Source organism: Gopherus evgoodei, chromosome 8 (assembly GCF_007399415.2).
Source record: "Gopherus evgoodei ecotype Sinaloan lineage chromosome 8, rGopEvg1_v1.p, whole genome shotgun sequence".
Taxonomy (NCBI): domain Eukaryota; kingdom Metazoa; phylum Chordata; order Testudines; family Testudinidae; genus Gopherus; species Gopherus evgoodei.
This window is the reverse complement of record NC_044329.1, coordinates 22,162,057-22,188,668: the sequence shown is the minus strand read 5'-3', so window position 1 is coordinate 22,188,668 and position 26,612 is coordinate 22,162,057. Positions and strand designations below refer to the sequence as shown.

The following is a 26,612-nucleotide window of genomic DNA, read 5'->3' as shown; positions in this document are numbered from 1 at the left end:
ACTGCCCCAGCCTCATCTGCATATTCTACAACTAGGTATGATTAGCGTATGTATGTTTCCTCATATTTACAAGGTCTCTGACTGACCTGGCTACATGGATCTAGGTGGGGTGATCTCATTTATGAGTTCTTGCTTCTCGCTCTTTGACAGAAGACTAGAAGAGCCATTAGCATGCATTACAGGACATCATACCACACTTGATGGGCTGGTTTTGTCCTTACACTGGGCCACTCTAGACCTAAGCTGCCACTCCTAGTCCCATACTGTGGGACAACATAGAATTCCCTATTGTGGCACCCACAAGGAAGTGGCCTCTGCAAACAGGTGGGGCAGGTTTTATCACCGCTATTTGGTAGCCAGGCCCCTTTGAGCAGCAAGTGCCTTTCACATAAGAACTGGGAATTCACCCCATATTGGCCACTTGGAAATAAACGGCAGAGGCCCCCTCAGGTAAGAAGTGCATAGGTACTGTACAGGGAGAATCAAAGCTGCCGGCAAAATTAGGAGAGTGGGACCCACCAAAAAAAGGGTGCAAGTTCCCTACATTCAGCCAAAACCAGAAGGGAGGGAAGACCTTGTACTGTATGAAGGTCTGGGGCGGGGAAGGGACAAGGCAAAAGATTTACACGAGCTGAAGAGAAACAAACAGGCATTTAGTCTAAGGGGGGCAGGAAGCCTGTTCTCCTCAGTAAATCCCAGAGACCATAACCTTCTTTAGGATGACCATAAGTTCCAGTTAAAGAGATTTACGCTTTACAATAAAGCTATTTGAAATGAGTAGTCAATAAGGAGTAAACTTGCTTGAGTACATTACACCCAAAAGGGCAAAATGCAACAGACCATGTGTCACGTAAGGGCAATGATATGCAAGGTGAAGTATTGGGAGATACTGCAAAATGAACTGATGCTATTGCAAGGCATTTCTCCATGCAAATGGGCTTAGATTGGGGGCTGTATTTATGGAAATAGCAAACAGTCCAGGAAGCCATCACATCACCAGATGCCATCACATCACCAGATGGTTTAGTCCAACACAGAGATTCTTGACAGCATATCTGTGGGAGTGTGACAGAGCCTGCTCAGAGCCTGTCAGAGAAATGCACAATATTTCCGGGAGTCCAGATGAAGGATCGCTAAAAAGCCCTGAAGAATGCTGCTGATTCTATATAGCAAGAATGAGAATAGCTACAAATCTTTAACCCTACAGTACTGCCCCCATTTCAACAGCACTTGCACCGGGCAATACATTTCAACAGTCAAAAAATTCTGACAAAAAAAACATTTTTATTAGCACACACTGTATCCAGAATCTAGACGAAATCAGCAAATTCCAACATTAACTCAAATCTCTGTCATCAATCATCAGCACCATTCCCCACACTTCCATATGGATTTCCCTTTCATACACTAGAACCTTTGGGTAAATAAGAGCATAGAAACATATGGAAAAAAAAACATATTGAAGGTTTCCTACCAACTACAAGAATGAAACTTTTTGGAGATCAGCAATTCTTTGTTCATTTGACTCAGCAAAAGTGATATCAAAATACGTTGTGCTTTAAAATAAAAAGAAAACTAAAATATAAAAACTTAAATATTTTAAAAATCAGAGTGCTAATAGTAATTGATTTATCACAGCTGTTTCAGCAGAATCTGTTAATGAAGCATTGAGAATTTGAGGTCCACCTAGCAACAGTCACATTTTGCACTGCATACAGACAGGCTGCCAAACTTACATGATTGTGCCACTGGGAGCCTCGTGGAAGAATTCAACCCAAATGTGCCCCACTGACAAGATCTACTGAGGTCATGAAGTAAGGTGAATACTAACATAAAGAAGGGTTGTTAGAGTCCAAGAGCAGAGAGCCATTTCTACTGACCAACACCACATAAGAACGGCCATACTGGGTCAGACCAGTGGTCTATCTAGTCCAGTATTCTGTCCGACAGTGGCCAATGCCAGGTGCTTCAGAGGAAGTGAACTGAACAGGGCAATTTATCGAGTGATCCATCCTCTGTCATCCAGTCCCAGCTTAGGGCAGTCAGAGGTTTAGGGACACCCAGAGTATGAGAGTGCCTCCCTGATCATCTTGACTAATAGCCATTGATGGACCTATCCTCCAGGAACTTATCTTTTTTTAAACCTACTTATACTTTTGGTCATCACAACATCCCCTGGCAAGGAGTTCCACAGGTTGACTTTCAATGTGTGAGGTACTTCCTTGTGTTTTAAACCCGCTGCCTATGAATTTCATTGTGTTCCCTGGTTCGTGTGTTATATGAAGGGGAAAATAACACTTCCCTGTTCACTTTCTCCACACCATTCACAATTTCATAGACCTCTATCGTATTGCCCCTTAATCTCTTTTCCAAGATGAACAGTCGCAGTTTTTTTAATCTCTTCTCTTACAGAAGCTGTTCCATACCCTTAAATCACTGTTGTTGCCATTCTCTGTGCTTTTCCCAATTCTAATATACCTTTTTTGAAATGGGGCACCCACAACTGAACACAGCATACAAGGTGTGGGTCTACCATGGATGATAGTGTGGCATTCAGATATTTTATTACCTATCCCTCTTCTAATGGTTCCTAACATTCTGTTAGCTTTTGACTGCTGCTGCACATTGAGCAGATGTTTTCAGAGAGCAATTCATGATGAGTCCATGATCTCTCTCTAGAGTGGTAATAGCTAATTTACACCCAATCATTTTGTATGTATAGTTGGGATTATGTTTTCCAATGTGCATTACTTTGCATTTATTATTGAATTTCATCTGCCATTTTGCTGCCAATCCACCAGTTTTGTGAGATCTCTTTGTAACGCTTTGGACATAACTATCTTGACTAATTCTGTTTGCAAACTCTGCCACCTCACTGTTTACCTTTTTCCAGATCGTTTATGAGTATGTTGTACAGCACTAGTCCCAGTACAGATCCTTGGGTGACTCCATTATTTACCTCTTGACTGTGGAAACTGGCCATTTATTTCTACCCTTTGCTTCCTATCTTATCCCATGACTCCAGTTGAACACACATTTGTTATCCAGTCATCTACATTAAGTGCTCAAGTTCTAAGGTTCATGGATGTATTCAAGTAGAAATTATTAGTGTTTTCCCTCCTCCGCCAAACCTTCCCTTCTAATACACTTCTGTGTTGAGGTCAGGCCACCATAAAGTGACTGGGAAGAAAAAGCCAACGGGTCCAATTCCTCCCTGGCGTAACTCCCTGAAGTGCAAAAGAATTACCCCAAAGAGAAATCTGGCCCCCCGTGTTTAGCGTGCAAGCTTTATGCAAACCACGGAAGACAGCAAGGGGACTGGAATCTCCCTAGAAGAAATTCAATCAAGCCATAGACACAGCCACATGAGGGATGTGTGTGTTGAAAGGCAACAGGACCAAAATTAGCCTAAGATTTCTAGCTCCTGCTAGGGAATTTGGGAGATTGGCCCATTGAGATTTGCTTAGGTGCACTTTCATTGTGGGATTCAAAGTGAAGCAGAAAACTAGGAAGAATAACAGTGCTACTATGCCTCTTTCTAGCACCTTTAGTCAAAGGAACTCAGAGCACTTTGTACACCTTTAATTAATCCTCACAACAGACCTGTAAGGTATGCCAGTATTGTAGAAGTTACACAGATAAATGTAAGTGGATGCTTGCTAGAAATGATCCAATATTGCCATGAAGTACTGATTTCCAGGGCTGAGATCTCAACTATTTTCCTCAACACCCACCTCAACATCCTAAATGGTCAGGGGCACATACACACGCTAAGAAGTGTTTTGTAATGAAGAATGGGAATGCTGAATCACCCCCAAGGGAACTATGGGTACTGTTGTTATTAAGAGGCAGTTTTGTACTAATCATATGAAAAGAGACATGTCTGTCTTTGAATGAAACTCACTCAGATGAATGTTCTATGTTTATGGAATCTTCCCAGAAAGTCTTAATTTGTAGCTGCTAATTGAGGAGGTTATAATCTTGAGGTCCATCACAACAAGACTATGGGTGCTTCTCCTGCCTTTTTCAGCATCTCACATCTGCAAAGGAATGGGAAAGGAATACCTCCTCTGAGACAGAACTGGTGCCCCCACTAGAGAAAAGTCTTTGGAAGCAGAGCCCAAACACCTGCCAGACCATAGGTTTGATAACAAGAGAGGGCAAGAACTCCTGAAGGAACCACCTGAAAGAACAACTGTTCACCCTCCTTGCCTTCTATAATGCAGCCGATAGCTTGGGGCCTTTTCCATTATTTCTCCTGCTGTTCGTTAAATGAGGGCTGGATTCCCATTTAGCTCAGAGATAGACGTTCGCTTCTAGTAAGTCAGTACTGCTGAGGATGAGGAGTCTACCCATCCTTTCAGTTTAGCTGAAGGCATCACACAAACAAACTGTTCAGCAAGAGAGATACAAATGCCCTATGATCTGTCGCCAGGCTGCACCAGCCAGACTGCCTTGAGCTAGAACTCTTCAGGCCAGCTCCCAAACTCGATGGGCACTTGGATCCCTGCTTCTCTTCACTTGCTCATACTTGCTGCTGCAACTGATTCAAGGACACTTTGAGCTTTCACTAATGAAATAAAGCCTAAATTTGATGTCTATCCACAGCCAGGCGGAAACAGGCTCTGAATTAGGGTTGGGAAAGGCATCAATGTTAATTGTGTATCAATTAGCTGGTGGCTTGACAAAATAAGAGATCATATTTCCCTTTTCAGGGCTAGTAAAGAGTGAACCGTTTCTGATGCCTGAAACTGCAGCACAAATGATCTAGAGATATTTTTAAGAGAAGGAAAATCTATTTCTTGTTTGGAGAACAGGACTAGATCTTTGCTCAGTGGCTGAAACTTGAGAACATTTCCTGCTCCCCGTCTGGTGTCACTCCCACTGTTTAACTTTAGTGAGAAGCAGATAGGTCTGCAGGGCTGTCCCTAAGGAGGTGCGGGGACCAGAGCTGAAGTGACATCACTTCCAGTGTGGTCGGTCCCAGGAGCGGGAAGGGGAGGCTGTGCTTTCCCAAAGAGCTCTCCCTCCCCTAGCCAGCGGTTCACCCGCTGCCCATGCGGTGCTGGGCCACTGACGCCAGCCCACTGGGCCCCCCAAAGTGCAGGGCCAGGAGCGGTTGCCCTGATTCGCTGTCCCCTAGGGACGGCTCTGCAGGTCTGAAGTCTTAGCTGGAGAGGAAACATTAATCTGATCACGTTTCAGTTGATGATTATTATTATGATTTTTTTTTTAAAAACCCTCACCCATACTCAAATACAAGATGATTAAGGCTTTGTTAATTCAGAATTGCTTTCTGAAGAGAAACGAGAAAAGTCTGGCTGAAAATGGCAGATGCTTTCACAGCTCCTTCTGCCTAAGGGAAAACAGGAAAAATAAAAGACCACACAAGAGTCTCATAATAATACTTAGCACTTAGCTAGAGATCTTCAGCTCTAAGGTGCATCTCAACTATTATTTAATCCTCACAATGCCCCTGTGACGTGGTTAGTAAGTATTATTATATCCCTATTTTACAAATAGGGAAACTGAGGCAGAGTGGCTAAGTGACTTGCCGAAAGCCACAGAAAGAGTACGTCACAGCTGGGATCAGAAGGCAGAAATTCCTGGCTCTGAGATTCTATCTCCCCAACTCCCTCTTCTTCCCCCAGTGCAAGTTTTAATAGAGACCTGAATCCAACAGAGAAGGGGGCGAGCAGTGCCACATGCTTCCGATAAACAGCAGGATTCCCAGCATTACACACACACCAGAAAAAGTAACATTAAATAATTGAGCCTCGTGGAATTAAAGCCAAGATTACTGCACATGTTGTGAAGAAGCCAATGTACAATACAAACCTAGCTTAATAAATAAAAGAAAAGACATGCAGCTGCTATCGCCACTGTGTGACAGAGTCCTCAGCTCAGATCCCAATGGGTGCACCCACTATATCACTCCTGTGACTCTACTGCCACACCAACATGTGCGTGTCTGATAGTGCGGCCGTGGAGTTTATAACCATCCTGAGTCACTAGTGCCACTGTGCCAGGCTGCATTCCCTCTGCTGGCACATGGCAGACTATTTCATGGTCGTATGGATCATATTTGCCACCGACGGGGTTCATCTTCTGAAGGCCATGCTTGGCAAATACACTTTGCAACTTGGCCTCTATGAGGGAGAGGCCTTCACAGATCTTCTTGAGGGTTGGTTTTGGGTCACGAGGCTCTGCTTCTCTTGCAGCACTCTCAGTAGTCTTCTCCAAGATATCAGCTACCTCCACCAGGTCCTTGCAGAAACTCTGGATCCCTGCAGCCACACACACAAATAGGCAGGACGTTAAGCAATGTCAGTTCAGTGGTAGATACAGCAAGGCTACAGCATCAGCCCTGGGCATGTTGCCATGCCACACTGGAAGGGACTGATCCTAAGAGATGACTGCCTTCAGCTCCCACTTCAATGGTAACTGAGAATATTCAGCATCTCCTGCGACTGAGACCTCAGTATTGTACAGACAGTACTTAAGAGTGCCCTACAGGCTCCCAGAGACCATAGTAATGGGTGAGGTATATACCTAGGTAGATCAATAGCTATGCGATATACACAGGTTCCATAAAGCAGAGTTATTTCACAAAGAGTCTCAATACTTTGTTTCATGAAGCTCCTGTAACCTGGGACATTACAGCGAGACTTCAGGTGAGCCCTGGTAACATAGGCATGGTCTAGAATCCAAAGCTTGTTGCCATTTTGAAAACCTGGCACAGTTTGTGTACATTTTGGGCAGCTGTATATTTCTGGTTGCAGAGAATTGGATGTGAAGATGACAGAAATCTTCCCTCTCTCAGGTGGTAGGGACACGTTCACTGAGTAACATAACAAAAAGGGATCTGAGGTAGGTGGGAGAGGAAAGGGGAAGACATGAGCAACAATTAAACGCTGCATACGCCTTCATATATAGGTTTGAGAGCTGTGTAGAGAATCAATATGGAAGAGGAGGAGAAAGAAGAGAGTTACAAAGAAGCATCCATAGCAGATTAGATATTGGTCTATGTAGTCTTGCATCTGGGCTTATTCCAGTTCCAACAATGTAGATAGACCCTGAATGCAATAGCTATTTTCGAGCAGACCAGGCAGGCACAAAGCAAAGGAAATATAGGCACTCTAACCCAGGATAAGTTCCAGCAGCCTTCAGATAAGCGTTAATTAATGAGAAAAAAGGAAACTCCTAGGACTGATATGGGGTACAGAGCTTTCTACCCTTCAGTTTCAGGTCTGAATCCAAGTCATACCAGTAGTATCCTAGAGTGCTACCATCTGATGATTGCTTGACAGCCTAAGTGATATGAGATGATGGTCTCAGCCCAGTTCCAAGCTGACAGGTGCCCACATGACATAAAACCACAACTAGCATTTCTGATGACGACAGTCTAAGCAGAGGTGCCCAGCATTGGATTCTCCATGGGGACTGAACTATCCTCCCACCCCTAGAGGTGGTCCCTTCACAGACGGATTAAAATACATTGACAGGACAGAGTGTGAAATGTTTGCTCTGCTGTTTATCACAGAGTAGGTACAACATGAGAATCAAGGATATCAGTTTCCAGGACTATCAATCCAGCCCATTTCACCAACACTAAGTTTACTACATATATTTTAAGAAGAATACAAGTGATGGCCTCTATCCCAGCATGCACTACATCCATTAATTTCATAATGGAGGTGAAAGGAAGAACAGGATCTCAGTACTAGAAAGGAGATTGCAGCTTGATGACATTGCTTAGAGCATGGAATAAACTCAAAGTGCCAGTTCTCAGCTGGTGTAAATCTTCATCGAAGTCAAGGAAGCTATGCTGATTTACACCAGCTCAGCAGCTGATAGTAAGTGTTTTACAAGTACATTTCCAAAATCCACAGGGTGGTATGATTTATTAGCATAGACTATTGTTACAAAGCAGACCTCGGGGAAAAAAAAAACAAGCCATAGGGCTATCACCAAAATAAACCCACAGGATTGGCTGAACATGCAGACACAATAGCTAGCAAGTCCAGCCAACAGTCACTTCAGGCCAAACACCACAACAGGCTTTAAAAAGAACAATGGCAGAAGGACGGGGAGGGGAAGCAGCTTATCTGTACTTTCTGCTCTGTATCCCAACTGTGCTTAGCCAAGCAAGTCATGCTGCAGCAAATAGCTCCTGCACAGTGCCAGCAGCACTTTGCTTACCAAACAGCTTGGCATCTTCCACAAACTTCTGTGTTCTCCTCCGGACATTTTCCGAATCCGCCACTGCTTTCCGGTATTGCTCCTGAACACACAGCAACAGGCACAGGTATTAGACAAGGGAGTGACCCATCACAGGCCCACACCTATTGCTGTAGAACAGTGGGTCTCAAACTTTTTATACTAGTGACCCCTTTCACACAGCAAGCCTCTGAGTGTGACCCACCCTAATAAATTAAACACACTTTTTAATATATTTAACACTATTATAAATGCTGGAGGCAAAGCAGGGTTTGGGGTGGAGGCTGACAGCTCGCGACCCCCCATGTAATAACCTCGTGACCCCGAGGGGTCCCGACCCCCAGTTTGAGAATCCCTGTTGTAGAACCTTGCATCCCCCGATACAGACAGTCTATTTAAAGAGATACTCCCCCTGCAAGTTACTGGATCATGCTGGCCCCGCCACCCCAATTAGGAAGGACAAACATGCCCAAAGGCCTCTCCCATTGCTTGAGGCAGCAAAACTAGGAGCAGATTAACAGTACCCAAGTCACTGGTCAGGAGGATTTTGGGCATAGCTAAGCAGACCAGTCCACACTGTCAGGTCAGTTTGCTGGTTTTGGACCATTCAAGGTGCAGCTTTTGATGGATTCTTTCCCTTTGCAGCTGACTGAGAGATCTTAGCAATGAATTTGCAATCAGCTGATGCTTTGCTAGTGCAGAAGATAGCTGCTGTCAGGGTGATAATTTCTAGAAAGGCCCCGCATCTTTCCCTCTTCTTTAGCCCTTCCTACTCAAGGGAGTAGCTACAAAAAATCTCTCACCAGTACAGCTGAACCAGTGTTATCAGAGGTGGCACCCCTAGGGAAGATTAGCTCTTTTTAGTGCCCTGTGAAATAACCCTGTTTGGAACAAATCTAATCACGGTGCTCAAAATAGTTGTGAGGTTGTTGGCTCCTCAACAGAGGGCTGCCAACATTGCTCACACCACAGTAGCTGAACCAGTGTTAGCCAGAGTGGCACGTGTGTAGAAGGCTAACAGATGCTTTCCCCAACTGGACAGTGGTGGCACTGTGACAATGCAGAATTGGTGACCCACCCCTCTCGCTCACTCTCTCTCACACAGCTGTGTGTTTGGGTGAGGAGTAACATTTCTCAGAAACTGCCTCAGCAGGAGTGGAATCTTTTGCAATATTTCAAGTTCTATTTTCACTTGCCACATCGGTACATTTGCCACTCTCATTTTCTTCTTATCCCAATGAAATTTGCATTGGGAAGATATAGAGACAATAAAATGCATTTGTTTGTAGCACCCTTCGTAAAGTGATGATGCGCAGGCTGATCTCAAGAGAGGGCTCTCAACTCTGCTGTTTGCCTGCCCTGTTAAGCTGTCAGACCAGAGTCTGTTGCCCTTCAGGCACAGCATATCCATGAGTGAGCATGGAGCCATCTTGGGGAGGAAATTCATATAGTTAATACATTAGTGGTGTACTAATTTACGATTTGCTCAGGAAATTATAGCTTGGTGGGTAAACCCATTTTATATATGTAAAGGGGGTTCAGAGCATCAGCCAGTAATGGGAGCTATGAATTTACCTTAATTGTGAGATCAGCTGTAAGGAGTGAGTGAAAGCTCATGAAATGGCACAATCTAGAATAATATAAATTGATGGGAAAAGATGCAAAGTGAGACAAAGGCTGAATTAATCCAAACAAAAAGGCCTACTGATGTAACTCAAGGACTGGATTTCAATCAAGCCTGATAAACAAGAGAAGTTCTGAACTGGAAATCAATTAATCAAAATCCAGGTGCTGGAAATTAAGCCTACTTGGTGAACATAAGGGGTTGGGCTATTTTGCCCATGACTCCCTTTTGAGATCCTTAAAAGAAAAGGCTTTTGGAGGAAAACAATATCAAGAAGCAGCAGCTATTTGCCAACAACTGCTTAAGCGAGCTTTACGATCATGGCTGCCAGCCCCGCAGTCTCCTGGGATCCCATGATCTACTGTAACATCACTGGGCCATCCTGATCCTGTGAGATGCCCTGACCAGACTGGGCCAGACAGAGGGACCCAGATGACAACACCATCTCCATCTGCTCTACCTAAATCCCAACCACCACCTGGGATGTGACACTGTTACATACCTCCAGACCCACCCCATGTGTCCTTTTCAACCTCCACTTTACTTCTTCTCTTTCCTACCCCTCTCCTTTTTCCTTCTAGTAAGAGTCTGGCTTAGCTGGCCAAGACAGTGTATTTTGCAACACCACTGTAAACCGGAGAGGCAGATAAAAGCAATGACCTAAACAGCCCAATGCTGGTAAAAGTTTGTCAGATCTCAGAGTGGCTAATAAGATGCCAACAGGGGGGTTGCAAGTGAAAGTCATCACCAGAAATGGAAGTTGCATTTTCTCTCTTTGTTGTTCTCTTTTCTCTTTTGTGTGCAGGGCTGGCTCCAGGCACCAGCGCGCCAAGCGCATGCTCGGGGTGGCACGCCACGGCGGGGGCACTCGTTCGGTTGCCAGAAGGGCGGCAGGCAGCTCTGGTGGACCTCCTGCAGGCGTCCCTGCGGAGGGTCCGCTGCTCCCGCTGCTCTGGTGAAGCATCCGCAGGCACGCCTGCGGGAGGTCCACCAGAGCCGCGGGACTGGCGAGCGGCAGAGCGCCCCCTGCAGCGTGCCGCCATGCTTGGGGCAGCGAAATGGCTAGAGCCAGCCCTGTTTGTGTGTATCTTATTTTGTCTTCTTGAAAATGGGACTGGACTTTAACGATAGCAGCAGCAGCAACTTTAACTTTTAACAATTAACTTTCTCTCTTTTCCCTAAAAAAGGACAGTTATTAGCATCTTTAAAACCCTCTAAGAGACTGTCAGGGAATTTTCCCAACTAAAGACTCTATGCCAAAAGGGGAAGGGAATAAGGCAAGTTGTTACAATGAAAGCCTTACACAATACTAGACCTGCTTTCCTTTCTTTTCTCTATCTTTAACAAAAATTAAAATTAATCATGCGTTTGTGATAAAACGAAGCAGGCTGAGATCTGTTTAACACTGGATTATGACAGGGTGACATTAACATCTTTGACCCCATAAATTCCATTGAAATTAGTACAATGGGGGAAGGGTTACAGAACGGAAGTAACTCATTGCTTTGAGGTGGAAGTATGAGGGCATTCCAATTAAGATGATGCAGCACAAATGAAACAGCCATCTCTTTCAACTGCGCAGAGCCACAGGGAGAGGACAGGGAGGAGGCCAGGTCTAGAAATGCAGACGGAGTGGGTGAGTTAGGAGGTGATTACAAGTTCACAGAGATGGGATGAGTAATTCTGTTCTAAAAATGATGGGCGTGATTAACTGGTAAGATGAAGGAACTGAAAGGGATAAAGGTGAGGGTAGAGGCATTGACTTAGGGATTTCCCCAGGGGTGCCGGACCCCAACTCCGCCCCTTCCCCCAAACCTCCACCCTGGCCTGCCTCTTCCTGCCCTTTCCCCACCTCCACTTCTCATCCCTAGTGCCTCCTGCAAGTCACTGAACAGCTGATTATGAGGGGCAGGAGGCACTGGGGGGGAGCTGATCCGTGGGGCTGCTGAGCACACACTATTTTTTCCCTGTGAGTGCTCCAGCCCTGGAGCATGCACAGAGTTGGCGCCTATGGTAGAGGGAATGAAACACTGCTCTGCTACCTAAAGCAAGAGTAACTTGGCCACACCACCTTGAACCTAGAGTTTAGAAAGCAGGATTTCAGAACAGACGCTGATTTCCAAAAGCATAGAAAACCATCTCATCAACTGAGGAAAGCAACTAAATACATTCCACAGATCAGGTCTGCCTGAGATGGATCATTTTGCACGTTTATCTGAGTTGTATAAACCCTTCTAAGACCTGGTGATCCTTGAACGCCACGAGGCCAGGCTAATCAGGATCAGCATCATCTGAATTCTCACAAGACAGAGGCAAAATTACTGCAGGTCTGAATAAGCAACACTCAAAAGATTTGAACAGGGACTCCCTACTAAACACAGCATTTGCTAGCCAGGATCACACTACTCGGTTCATCCAGTCTAGTCTCCTACTTTCAGCAGTAATCAACAGCTGATGTTTTGGAGGAGGACATAAAGCACTTTGCGAACGGGGCATTGCCTCCTCATGTTATGCAAGAGTAGCTGGTTGCCACCCTGCAGCCCAGAGATGGCTGCCTTTCCGTGGTGAAGTTGGTGAAAAGCTTTGGGATAAAAGATGTCATCTATAATGTATTCAGGGAAATGAATGAGCCCTCCCACTTGGAAGGGACTGAACCCCGATGACGTGGGGATACCTTGGCTAAGATGCTGCTAGTGGTAGACTCACAGTTAAATCACGGACTTGTTCTTCCAGTTTGCTGGCTTTGAGCTCTAGAGTTCGCTCAGAAAGGGGATGCCTCGGCTCATTGCGGGGATCCTCTGGTCCACACTCATCTCCCGTACTCCTCTGCTGGGCCGCAGTGCTGAAGACACACAAGCAATCTCTGAAATACAAGCCAAGTGCAAAGAAGAAAGTGAAACATGATCCAGAGCTCAGAAGGGAAGATGTTGCTTTTTGCCCATCATCAGTTTTAAAAAGTACATTCTCTTTGGAGACACCTAGGTAGGATCTTAACTCATGTAAAATAAGCAGATATGAAAGGCAGATACTAAGCTTTGGTGCTTAGATAATACAGTGACTGATGCCACCCAGACATGTCTACATGACAAAACAGGGGAGGTGTCCATACTACAAAGCTACTTTTGGTTGCAAACCTCTGCTGTTTCTGCCACCAAAATAAAACCACCTCAACGACAGACATAAAAGCTTTTTGTGGCAAAGTTAAAGCGACAGCATCAGCGTAGACACTGCTGTTTGTTTTGTCGACACAACTGGCTTGCACCAGTATCCCACAATGTCTGCATGCTCTGCTCACTGTTTTGATCTCTGCTGCCCTGCAGGCATGTGCCTCTCCCCTTTCAAAGTTCTTGGAAGTACCTGACAGCTGCCTGCTGCTCTGTTTGGAGAACAAAGAGCAAATCATTAACATGGAATGCTCTCGTTCTGCCCTGCACTAGGAACACAGCAGCAGGGAGCGAGATGTGGGGAAGACACTACTATGCTGCTTTGACATTCCTCAGCACGGAGAGCTCACAGAGCTGCTCAAGATGCGGCTCCCAGCAGCTGAGGAGGCAGTGGGAGCACTTGGAGGGAATCACAGAACCATAGGCAGGCAGGCAGGCAGAGCAGGCTGGTTGGGGAGAGGATAGGTCCATCATGGAATATAGGTCCATCAATAGCTATTAACCAGGATGGGCAGACATGGTGTCCCTAGCCTCTATTTGCCGGAAGCTGGGAATGGGCAACAGGGGATGGGTCACTTGATGATGACCTGTTCTGTTCATTCCCTCTAGGGCACCTAGCATTGGCCACTGTCGGAAGACAGGATACTGGGCTAGATGGACCTTTGGTCTGACCCAGAAAGGTCACTCTTATGAAAGACTGCTGTGCTGAGCAGAGCCAAGGGCTGGGGGAGGGGGCGAAGGGTGTCCCCTGGGGTGTGTGAGCTCTCCCTTTCCCCTGCCTCAAGATAAGTCGGTCAGTCTGCTGTCTCCACCGCCCCCGATACACCACTCTCCTCACCCTCCCCCCCCTACACTTCAGTTGAAAAGCAGTTGACAATCTTTTAGGAACTGGAAGCCCCTGGAAGAATGGGATTGAGAAACCTGCATCATGGGATGCTATACTTGCTCCCTCCTGAGGCATTGTAAATCCTTCCCAAAGCACCCTGCAGTCAGTTGCAGAGTGGGACAGCTACCACAATGTTGCACTGCTCTCTGTGTCGATGCAACAGCTGTTAGTGTGGATGCACTCTGCGGACAAAAGGAGCTACTGTGGACATGCAACAGCAGTTTTAATTAGGGCTGTCAATTAATTGCAGTTAACTCACACGATTCACTCAAATTAATTGCAATTAAAAATTAATTATGATTAATCACAGTTTTAATAGTACTATTAAACAGAATACCAATTGACGTTTATTAAATATTTTTGGATGTTTGTCTACATTTTCAAATACATTGATTTCAATTATAACACAGAACACAAAGTGTACAGGGCTCACTTAATATTTTTTATTACAAATATTTGCACTGTAAAAATGATAAACAAAAGAAATAGTATTTTTCAATTCACCTCATACAAATACTGTATTGCAGTGGTTCTCAACCATGGGTCTGGGACCCCCTGGGGGAGGGGGTGGGGAAGAGGAGCAAACAGGTTTCAGGGGGCCCACCAAACAGGGCCAGCATTAGACTCACTAGGGCCCAGTGTAGAAAGGTGAAGCCGCACTGCATAGAGCTGAAGCCCAGGGCCCTGAGTCCCGCTACCCAGGTCTGAAGCCAAAGCCTGAGCAATGTAGCTTTGAGGGGGACTCTGTGGCATGGGGCCTCTGGCAATTGCCCTGCTTGCTACCTCCTGACTCCAGTCCTGGCTTTTATATGCAGAAAACCAGTTATTGTGGCACAGGTGGGCCATGGAGTTTTTATAGCATATGGGGGGGGGGTGCGCAGGGGAGGGAGCTCAGAAAGTAAAAGGCTGAGAACCCTGCTGTACTGCACTCTCTTTATCGTGAAAGTGCCACTTACAAATAGATTTTTTTTTGTTACATAACTGCACTCAAAAACAAAACACTGTAAAACCTTAGAGCCTACAAGTCCACTCAGTCCTACTTCTTGTTCAGCCAATAGCTAAGACAAACAAATTTGTTTATGTTTATGGGAGATAATGTTGCCCACTTCTTATTTACAATGTGAAAATAAAGTGAGAACAGGCATTTGCCTGGGACTTTTGTAGGTGGCAAGCAAGGTATTTACATGCCAGATATGCTAAACATTTGTATGTCCCTTCATGCTTTGGCCACCATTTTTTTTAATCGCGTGAGAGCCCTAGTTTCAATTAAAGCGCTTTAATTAAAGCAGCATAACTTTTGCTAACAAAACTTTGTAGTGTAGACAAGGCCTAAGTTACTTGGAATATGTAAACAGAGTTCAAATGCAGAGAGCTGCATCTGCTCTGTGGGGAAAAAAAGCAGATATAGCCCAGGTGGACAATAAACCTTATAACCATACAACTTATGTTAGTATCTAGTTCAGAATCCTTTCCCTCTGTAACAAATGTTTGAGAGGAAGGTGACACACGCCCCTTAACGAACCTCGCTAAGAGGTGGGAGAACAGACGCACATTCCTGCTGAAAAGATCATACACCAAGTGGGGGGATCTTGTACGTGGGCACAGAAATTCCCCAGCATGTGAAACCTCTACACAGGCAGTTCAGATCTCAACTAACAATAGGCATGTCCAGATGTTCTGTAGGACAGAGTTTCTTTGAAAAGCCCCAGCTCTCTTAGGGATTTAACAGCATATCACATATCTCTGAGTTTTGCATCTCATTTCACAGCCATGCTGAATTCATTTGCTTAGGGGAAGAGTCAGATTTTTTGACACACAAGTAACCATTGGTGGATCTCTGTTAGCCTCCTGGTACCAGTGGGTGAGCAGAGTTTGTGCCCTGGGATGATAAATGCTAAAGGCAGTTTTGCAAGGCAGATCTATTACCTGCCTTCTTTACAAGGTTCTTTCGACAGCGGGTTCAGAGATTCCCAAGCACTGCAAGGCCTAATATCATGGGGGGTCTGCCAACCATTGACTACACACCAGAACTGTCCGAGGCCAGCTGATCCCTTCTAGCTATGGGCTTCAGCTAGCAGATTCAGCAAACCAGTGAGGAAGAGCATACAGTCCCACCAAGTCCCAAAACAGCTCTTCTCCCTCTGACAGAAGCCACAGGCCTGCTCTCTTCTTACTGGCCTATTATTAGCTAGCTTCTCCTTCAGGCCTATCAGCACTTTCTGGGGCCTGCCCAGTCCTCCTCTTAGCTAGTTGGCCCACTTTAATTCTCAATGAGCCTGACTGGTTTGGTTTTTTGTTTTTTTCCCCCCAGATTTAAAAATTTTAAGATATTAAGAAAAAGTGAAGGGTACAGAGTTTAGGCATACAAGTTTCTGGTTATCAGGGAATAACATACAAATTATCGAGGATGCAAAGTTTGGTTTAAGATCGGGTGGCATAAGGAATACATAACCTGCAATATCCCCGATTGGAGGTTAAAGGTTGATGGGTCAAAGTACAGACATTGAGATATGAGGGTATGAAGTTCATAAAGTGGCTATGTTCAGGTGTGGAGTATAATGAGTGGATATGATGATGATACTCCAGGGCAGAGAAACTTGTTGTACATACCAATAAATGGTAGACGGTTCCAGTGAACATGCTGTGTGTGCATCCTGCACATTAAAATAGCTTCAGCACCTTCTGCAAGGACCCCCACAGTTACCAGCTCTATTAGTGGAGAGAGGAGGAGCTGAAACTTGTCTCTGCAGAAAGCTGCTCTTCTAGATTAGTCACTGTCCAAGCTGGTTTTAGCCACAGTGGCAAAAGCAGGAATCCTGAAGGCAAATACAGAGCAAGAGCAGATCTTAGAGCACTTGCTTCCTGGCTGCTCCACCTGCTGAAAAGTGTGTGCACCTAAAAAGCTTGGAGACTGAACTACTGTGATTCATGCTGCAACAGCCAGGTCACTCACCCGAGACAGAGAGAGATCCTAGAACAAGCTGGCTTCTACATTGGCAGCTGAAATTACACAACCACCAGAGTCAGGGAATTGGACTAAGCTGTATAAACACTAAGTACCACCCAGGTTCATAGGAATTTTCCCAGCACAATTTGGTGACTCTCAAAAGCTAGTTAAGCAAACAGAAAAAAAAAATCAATCAGGACGTGAGACGTTTCCGTCAATACTTGAAAAACAGGCAGCAGGTTGCAAAGCCTGAAAAATAATTAAAACTTTTAACACTTACATGAAACTTCAAAGCCTTGGGTTAACACTAACCATAATGCCACCCTGAGAGATGAGTCACTAGTTAACATTCCTAGTCTACAGATGGGACATTGAGGCAGAGAAGAAATATCTTTCAGAAGGCCACAGAAAGAGTTCGTGTCAGAACCAGGACTGACACTCAGGAATTCGCTGGCTCCAAGTCCTGTGCTCACCCAAAGCCTGCCTATCATCCTCTCAAACTTCACACCAGATTAGAATTACATTCAGTTTGGAGAAGTGTTCCTCCAAGAAGGCTCCATTCAGAAAGCATATTGGCATCTGCTAAACAAAAAAGAGTTTCTAAATTCTTGGGAGTGCCTGATGAGCTCTCCCACAAACCAAGATTTTCAATATCTCATTTTTAAAAAAAGGCTTGTTGACATGGTAACCAAAAGCTTTACACCAACCTATGACAATCAAGACTAACTATTAGTTAACAGCTAATAGTGTTACAATTCCCCACCCAGCAGGCCACCTCCTCCTCTCTTTTGTCTTTGAAAGGAGGTTGTCTGACGCCCCACAAGACCAACAACACATATCCAGGAACTTCCTTATCCCTTCCAAACTACATTTGCATGTAAATATCTGCTAATTAGGTGCTCAGTGCACCATCCACATGGCAAACTGCTCCTTTTAGTGTGCAGCAAGTCAGGGTGTGAATCTACAGCTAACTTGCACAGTGAACCCTGCTACGGAGACATAGCTTTCCTTGCACTAGGCAATCCTTACAGATTTAAACATTTTATTAAAGAAAATGCTTGAAATGAAATATACACAGGTTGAGGGGGAAGGTACTGTACATCCGGGGTCAGGCTTGGGTTACAGGGGGTTAGAGATACCGTTTGCAAGGATGAACAGATACATACATATCGCATAACCGACACAGACCCAGATTGGGGTGCAAGGGTTTTTAAAGTGTCAGTGACTAAGTGGGCTCCGGTTCGCCACCCATGGAATGAATAAGGAGTCCAAGTCAGTATCGGTGGAGCGGATAGGTACATGGGTGGGGTGCGTCCCTCGGTCCCTCAGGGAAGGAAGTGGGTTATTTCCCTGGTCAGATGTCTCAGTTACTCAGTGTGGTATTGGCGGTGTCCAGTGATGTGTTCGGTATAAATGTCTCTGGACCACCTGATGGCGTCAGAAACCATGAGCTGTCTCATGAGCCGGGCGTAGCATCGACCGACCCCACATGCTCTCAGAACTGGCTTGTTGCGGGGGTGCCATGAGCCAAGGGCTCCCACGATCAGGGTGTGTACCTGGACTTCGTAGCCCTGGGCTCTCAGGGTCTCAGCCAGCGAGGCATACTTCGACTCCTTCCGTGCTCGGGCCTCGTGGAAGGCTGGTGACCGGTTTTCGAAAGGCACCGTGACGTCTACCAGAAGGACCTTCTTCTTTTCTGCATCCGTCACGACGATGTCAGGTCGCAGTCGGCTGTCTGTCCAGGGGATGGCGAAGTCGATGGTGATCTTCCCCAGGGAAGGTGGGATGGCTTTCACTAGTCGGTTCTGGATGGTGTTGTGGCAGTGCCGCCAGGCTACAGAGTGCTGCTTGCATCCAAACAGGACGTGCGGCAGCGTCAGGGCTTGTCTACACTAAGCTGTTTTCCAAAAAAATTACCCATTATTGCAACGCTGTCAGAGAACCTGCACAGACAAGGAGCTGATGGCTGCTAGCATTTTAACTGCCACAGCATGATGACCTGTCCTGAACAGAGAGATGTGATCTGAAGCACTTTTAAGGTGCCTATAGCGATGGTATCTAAGTGCCAGTCAAATCTATGTTGGTGATGGTTCCCTCCTCAAATCTATTATTATTACATGGAGATATACTTATCTCATAGAGCTGGAAGGGACCTTGAAGAAAGGTCATTGAGTTGAGTCCAGTCCCCTGCCTTCACAGCAGGACCAAGTATTGATTTTTGCCCGAGATCCCTAAGTGGCCCCCTCAAGGATTGAACTCACAACCCTGGGTTTAGCAGGCCAAAGTTCAAACCACTGAGCTATCCCTCTCCCCACAAATCTATTATAATAGCTGAAGACCGAGCAAGCTTGTACACTATAGAATATACTTCATGATGTAACATTAAAGAGATAGATTGAGGATTGGTGTCTTATTTGCTTTATTAAATTTAACCGCTATTCAACATAGTATTAACAGTGGTTTAAAACTGAACCAAAAGCTGAGAACAAGTATGGCTTGTGTTCCTTATGTAAATCCATAAACAATCCTTGACAAACAATTCCTATTTCTTTTAAATTTACTCTGGCTAAATGAATGAATGAATGTGTGTGTGTCTCTCTCTCATTACGATGGTTTAGATATATAAAGCCGATTTAACTCAGTGGTTCTCAAATTTTTGTACTGGTGACCTCTTTCACATAGCAAGCCTCTGAGTGTGACCCCCCCAATAGATATATAAAAAGTGTTTTTAATTTAACATCGTTATAAATGTTGGAGGCAAAGCACGGTTTGGGGTGGAGGCTGACAACTCGTGACCCCCCAGGCAGTAACCTTGTGACCTCCAAGGAGGCCTGACCGCCAGTTTGAGAACCCCTGGTTTAACTGGTGAATTCAGCTGCAGGGTGTATTTTAGTCCATATCTCCTAGGGTCCTGGACAGGGTGGTTTCAATACAGATTACTGGAATCAGAAAGTGTAACTCATCAGTCAAATAGTTTTTTCATGCAAGCATCCTAAACTGCAACTTCAGTAACCTGAATCGTAAAGACAGAGGGAGACTGGAGGAGAGGAACCTTGAGTAGGGGCAGCGAGGTTATTTTATTGCTGTATTTGGCAGTGACACAACCACTGCTGGAATACGTGTCCAGTTCTGGCGTCCACAAATCAAGAAGGATGTTGATAAATTGGAAAGGGTTTAGAGAAGAGCTACAAGAATGATTAAAGGATTAGAAAACATGCCATATTGTAACTGAGCTCCTTAAATCTATCTATTTTGTTTAACAAAGGGAAAGTGAAGCAGTGATGTGATTACAGTCTATAAGTACCTACACGGGGAACAAATATTTGATAACGGGCTCTTCAGTGTAGCAGAGAAAAGTAAAACTTGATTGATTCAGTGTCTGGAAGTTGAAGAAAAAAAATTCAGACTGGAAATGAAGCATCAATTTTTAACAGTTTGGGTGGTAATTAACCACTGGAAAATTTACCACGGGTGGTGGTGGATTCTCCATCACTGGCAATTTTTAAATCGAGTTGGGATGTTTTTTCTCAAAGATATGTTCTAGGAATTATTTTGGGGGAAGTTCTATGGTCTGTGTTACACAGGAGGTCAGATTAGATCGGTGGTTTTCAAGCTGCGGGACACAACTCAGTGTTGGGTTGTGGAATGTAAGGCACTGGGTTGCGGCAGCTCTGGTCAGCATCGCTGACCGTGCCGTTAAAAGTTCCATTGGTGGTGCTGCCTGGTTAAGGCAGGCTAGTCCCTACCTGTTCTAACACCGCAATGCGCCCCGAAAGCAGCCAGCGGCAGGTCTGACTCCTAGGTGGAGGGGGAAGAGGAGGGCAGGGGCTCTCCACGCTGCAGCACTCCCATTGGCCGTGAGCTGAGGGGGGTGCCCATGGGATAGAGCCTTGCGGAGCTGCTTGTGCACCTAGGAGCTGGACCTGCTGCTGGCCACTTCCGGGGCGCAATGAGGTCTGTGGTGCCAGGACAGGCAGGAAGCCTGCCTTAGCACCCCTGCTGCATGCTGATTGAGAGGTGCCTGAGGTAAACCCACACCCCAACCCCAGCCATGAGCCCCCCAAATTCAGAGCCCCTTTCTGCACCACAAACCCCTCAGCCCTGGCCCCGCCCCAGAGCCTGCACCCCCAGCCCAGAGCCCTGAACCTCTCCTACACCTCCACCCTGTCCCAGCCCAGAGCCCCCTCCCACACCCTGAACCCCTCATTCCCAGCCCCACCCCGTAGCTCTCACTCTTGAACCCCAACCCTCTGCCCCAGTCCTGAGTCTTTACCATACCCTAAACCCCTCATCCCCAACTCCTTTGGTTTGCAGGCATCAACAATTTTTTTCAACTGGATTGCCAAAAAAAGTTTGAAAACCACTGGACTAGATCACAATGGGCCCTTCTGGCCTTGGAATCTGTGAATGAGATTCTGTATCTTAGAGGAGACTATCCCACTAGGGGAGAGATAAAAAGATAGGATGCAACTGTCTAGCCAGTCATGCCACAAAAATGCAGTTCACTATCACAAGACAGAGAGAGGCGGAGACTTAAATAACTAGGGTGTGTTATTCTAGAATTAAAAACTGCAAACGGCAAGCAGTTAATTAAAAGTTGCTCTTTTAAAAGAAGATGACATTAACAGGACATTATTTCCCAAAATTAAAAGAACTGCGGAGGCGGCGGGGGGGGGGAATAGCTTAGATTTCAAAACAGATCAGTGCAAGTTTGGAAAATTTTAAGTTTTGTAAAGGAGAAAAACTGTGTGTGGGTTGAGTGTATGAATTGTAATTATGACTTTTGACCCATACACTTTTCACATTTAATTTATATAACTTCAGCCACTGAAATTAACAAACATGCAGCAGAGAAATCATTCAGCCAAAACAGCCTTGAAACGCAACTGGGAGCCCAATCACCTAGTTTTATAATCCACAGATCAAGACAGATTTTGTTTTAAACCCCTATATAGATATTTCCAGGTGTTGCTGCTCATTCCCTTCCCAGGAACGGAAGTTTAGTGAGCTGTTTACATATGACTCATAGTTGGGGGTGGGTGTGTGCACACATGCAAGAGACAGAGAGGAATAAATAAGCTAGTGCTTCAGCCAGAGAAACCTGCCTACGTGAAGCAGAGAGCTGCCTGCATGGACTCCCTTTCCCAGCTAGTGAAACCAAATCCAAGTCCCAAAACACACCCTCATGCTAAAGAAAGTCCCAACTCCCACATGCTGTTTGGATTAGCCTGCCTCATGCGGCAGACAAGGAACAAGAGCTCTCTCACAGAGCGATGTTTAAAAGGGGTCTGCTCAGAACGGCCATATGGAATGGAACACAAGAAAAAGCTGCATAGTTTGCTTCTCCCTAAGAGATATGAGGAGCATACTATACTAAGTAAATAAACAAGTGTTTATCTACAGATAGTGTAATACAATCCCATCTTCCAGATACAGTGTTAACCCCAGTTTTCCTAGGAATAGAGAGACAAGGTGGGTGTGGTAATCTTTTATTGGACCAACTTCTTTGAAGATAAGCTTTGTGTAGCTCAAAAGCTTGTCTCTTTCACCGACAGAAGTTGATCCAATACCAACATTGCCACATCAACACTGCAAACAACTATGAATAGATAGTAATTATACCAGGAAGTTAGGAAATTCTGACGTGACAGTGACAGCACAGGGGAAATCCCTGAAGGAGTGAGCAGATTATTGAGTTGGGTGTGAAAGACTCTGAAACCAGTGCCAGAGACGGGCAGATCAATGGGGGTACAAAAGGATGTAGGGGACAACACTCAAATCTATCCATATAGTTTAAGCCAGTTATCCTTAAACCTCAGACTTTAAATGATGAGAAGGGTTGGTGTGTGATAAGCTACATAGCACCATCTCTCCTTCTGCCATACAGGATGTCATACAACAGTCTGAAGTTCCCTGATTCACTTTCTGAACATCCAACCTGTCTCATAGTATCTCTTCTCCCAATTCAAGCTTCTCTCCATGTCCTCTTTTTGGATGCAAGGAAGCCTGCCTCTCTAATGGGAATCAGTTACACACCCCAGGCTCACATAAAGACACAGGACAGACCATCCAATTTGAATGTCACTTTCTGCAATGCGATCATCCACCTAATGGTCACTTTATTAGCATAACACATGTGCAGTTGGAGGATACATTTAACATTGTGCATCCATTCTAAGGACTGGTTTCACACCACTGATGGCGCTTGACTGTCTGTCAAGCTGACAGTACATTTACAAGGATAATTACCCAGTACACAAGAGTGTGCATGAAGGGGAGGATTTCTGGACATAACATGCTTTTACTACAAAGCCCAAACCCAGCAGTTCCCAAAGCACATATGGGAACCCACCATTTGATTGTGCTTAAATTTTCTTCCAATTTCCCTTTAGAGTGATAAATAGAGAATAAACCTGTGCGCCCTTTGTCTTTCTCCTTCTCTGCTGATTGAATTTCAACCAAGGAACCAACTAGTAGACATCAGTAGTCCTTTGACACAAGGTCTGAAGTGGGACTCAAAGAATGGACACTCCAGGTTAAGCCTCCTTCTTCCTTGACCATGCAAAACACGAATAAATTACCCCAGTCGGATACAGAGGACAACTGTTTTCAAATCTTGCTAGAAACTAAGCCCGAGAAACATTCCAAGAATATCAAATATTAGGTTATATATTTAATGGACAAAGCAGCAACACTACACTAATTAACAAATTTTAAAGCCATTTGCAAGGTTTTTATAGAGGCACAGAACTGTATTCATAACCTCACTTGTCTGCTTTTCTAACACTGAGATATTGCACATAAAGTCAGTGGGAGGCGAAGGCAGAACTTGACCCACTGCATTTACCATACAACCACTTCCTTTTAGAGGCAAACTCAGTTGGTCTCAGAAACAACCTGCTTTTCAAAATACATCCTGCTTCCATTTTCTGCTCTGAGTTATTTCTGATCATTGTTTGCAGTGTTACTGTAGCGATGCTGATGCCAGGATATTAGAGAAACAAGGTGGGTGAGATAATATCTTTTATTGGACCAGCTTCTTTTGGTGAAAGAGAAAGAGGAGAAGCACTACGCACCTACCTGAAGAAGAGCTCTGTGTAAGCTTGAAAGCTTTCTCTGTCACCAGCAGAAGTTCGCCTAATAAAAGACATTACCCCTCCACTGTGTCTCTCTTATTTCTGATTAGTCATTTGAAAATCCATTTAATAGACATTCAGATTCCATTAAGATAGCTATATCTATGCCCGGGATGGTTCACCAAAATTTTCCAAAGGTTCATTGCACCAGTGGGATCCCCTGCATAAGCAAGTTTCCTGTGGCCAAGACACTTTTAAAACCATTTTTGTTAAACTTTCTGTAAGATCGTGTAGTTGGAAGAGTTTTTACAACAGGTTCAGCCATAGGGAGCCTGTCCACACTAGCCCCCCATCAGCGCAGCAGAAGCAATGGGAACTTGTGTGCCATTTTCCTAGTGTAGCCAAGACTGTGGTTTTTTTATTCCAGACAACGATTTGCTTTCTATATACATAGTGCAACAATTCCATACCTAGAACTTTGTCAGCATATATCAACTTCCCCACTCCTATACCCCATTATTATTATTTAGTTGTGTTATTGCAGTCTCTAGGTGACCCAGTCATGAACCAGCTGCAGCTACACTTATTTCTGGCCTCAAAAAGAAACAGGGGCCACCCACATTCTCATTGGAAGCCTTAAAAATTACTGCAGTGAACAAGCCTCAAACAATTTCTAGAGTTGGACCTTTCCTGAAATACACAGACTGAATTACTAGCCCTTGCTCTCCAGAAGTGATGAACACCTGTTTCTCCTTACTCTCAGTTACCTCCTCCTCTCAGTATGAGCACACAGCAATTTTTCTTCTTTTTAATGCTAGAGATTAAATGAAATAAGGCACATTTACATCTAATTTAGGAACAGGAAGACCAAGCTGAAAACACAGGTGCAAGTCAAGCCAGGAATGGTGGGCTCCTTGCTGGGAGGGCCCCCTCTCCCCTTTGCAGGCCAGGGCAGCACTCAACAGCCCCCTGGCTTAGGGAAGGGCTGGAGGGCTGCTCGCCCTGCCCCCCACCGCGGGTGCGAGGCGCACAGCCCCAGATGAGCCACGGGATTAGCCAGGTCTGAAAACCTGGCCCAAGGCCCCTCAAGGTGGCCGCCCAACACGGAGAAGCTCGAACCAGGGGCCGTGTTTTAAGATTTTAGGCTGAGTGCGCTCCAACGCCTCTCCCATCCCCTAACGGACAGACCCCCGACCCGCCGTCTGGGGCAGCCCGCCCCGTCTGCCTGGGCAGGGCACCAAACCCGGGCAGGGCACCAGACCCCGGGCCCCCTCACCTCGCCCCGTCTGCCTGGGCAGGGCACCAGACCCCAGGCCCCCTCACCCCGCCCCGTCTGCCTGGGCAGGGCACCAGACCCCAGGCCCCCTCACCCCGCCCCGTCTGCCTGGGCAGGGCACCAGACCCCAGGCCCCCTCACCCCGCCCCGTCTGCCTGGGCAGGGCACCAGACCCCAGGCCCCCTCACCCCGCCCCGTCTGCCTGGGCAGGGCACCAGACCCCAGGCCCCCTCACCCCGCCCCGTCTGCCTGGGCAGGGCACCAAACCCGGGCAGGACCCCAGACCCCCTCACCCCGCCCCGTCTGCCTGGGCAGGGCCCCCCACCCCGTCTGCCTGGGCAGGGCACCGGAGCAGCAGCCGGGCAGTACTTAGCAGGTGGCACACAGCTCACCCGAGGGTGCAGCCGCTCGGGCTCCTTTGCCAGCCGGCGGCCGATCAGCGCCCAAGCCCCCCATGCCCACCTCGCTGCACAGCGCGGACAGCCCGGGCACCACGGTGAGGGGCACAGAGAGAGCACGGGGGCGGGGGGAGCGATCGGGGCCCCTGGGTGACGGGGATGAGTGGCCGGCTCCCCCCGCCTTACCTGCTGGGCCGCCGAGCGCCCAACGAGAAGAGCGGGCTGAGGTGATGCCGGGCCGCCCGCAGGGACCTGCCAGCCATGCTCCCGCCTCCCTCCCTCAGTCCGCTGGCGTGTGACTGAGCGCCGCCCGCCGGGCAGCGAGCCCGCCCCCGGCAGAACTACAGGCCCCGTCGGCCACCGCGCCGCGAAGTCATGGACTACAACTCCCATCAGCCGCCGCGTCATAGGGCACTGGACTGTGTCACACCCTGCGGGCAGCACACGGCGGTGGGGACTACAACTTCCATCAGCCACTGCACACATGGCGGCGCTCCCAGTCCCGGCAGGCACCGCGCGGGGCTACCCTTTCAGCTAGTGTCTGCGCGCCTCTCGCTGGAGCGTGGCGCTGGCAGGAGGATCGTCCCTGCTCCCACCCCCGGGTCCTAGTGCCCACAGCTTTTCCAATCTTACACCCTGCCGCCGGTAGCGGTGCCTGGCATCTAGCCGCTAGAGGGCCCTTAGGCTGCTTGCCCCGGCTCTGCTGCAGGGTGTGAGAGGGAGCCGTGGCCAATCTGCCGCCTCTGTGACACAGCGGTAGCCAGCCTGGCACAGTCTGCTGGCTGTGCCCCCCCCCCTCTGGTGGCGGGTAGGGTTGTTGCCAACTTTATAAGTGCACAAAAACTAACCCCCTAGCCCTGCCCCAGCCCTACTTGCTACGTTTCCCCTCTGGTGGCTCACGCTCCCACACCCTCACTCACTTTCATTGGGCTGGAGCAGGGGGTTGGGGTGCACGAGGGGGTGAGGGCTCTAACTGGGGGTGCAGGCTCCAGCGTGGGGCCAGAAATGAGGGGTTAAGGGG

The 26,612-nt window shown here is 46.7% G+C and overlaps 1 protein-coding gene across 2 annotated transcripts; it reads right to left on the bottom strand.

Moving 5' to 3' along the window:
• Window positions 1–5,239: 5,239 nt before the first annotated feature.
• Window positions 5,240–25,914, bottom strand: GRPEL2 (GrpE like 2, mitochondrial). Of its 2 annotated transcripts, none has more exons than XM_030572667.1 (4): window positions 25,778–25,914; window positions 12,551–12,686; window positions 8,203–8,284; window positions 5,240–6,287 (listed from the first exon to the last, which is right to left on the bottom strand). In XM_030572667.1, the coding sequence occupies exons 1-4, from the start codon at window positions 25,852–25,854 to the stop codon at window positions 5,932–5,934; spliced, it is 651 nt and encodes a 216-aa protein (XP_030428527.1). In that variant the 5' UTR covers window positions 25,855–25,914; the 3' UTR covers window positions 5,240–5,931. The 2 variants fall into 2 exon arrangements, with proteins under 2 accessions (XP_030428527.1, XP_030428526.1); XM_030572666.1 differs by having other exon boundaries at window positions 12,551–12,707; window positions 25,778–25,911.
• Between the last annotated feature and the right edge of the window lie 698 nt (window positions 25,915–26,612).

Excerpts from the sequence above, each read along its gene's own strand:
- GRPEL2 (XM_030572666.1), bottom strand. The coding sequence starts at position 25,854 with ATGGCTGGCAGGTCCCTGCGGGCGGCCCGGCATCACCTCAGCCCGCTC. Across the intron at positions 12,708-25,777 it reads GGCGCTCGGCGGCCCAGCAG|AGATTGCTTGTGTGTCTTCA; the intron begins GTAAGGCGGGGG and ends CTTGTATTTCAG. Across the intron at positions 8,285-12,550 it reads AACAAGTCCGTGATTTAACT|GAGCAATACCGGAAAGCAGT; the intron begins GTGAGTCTACCA and ends CTGTGTGTTCAG.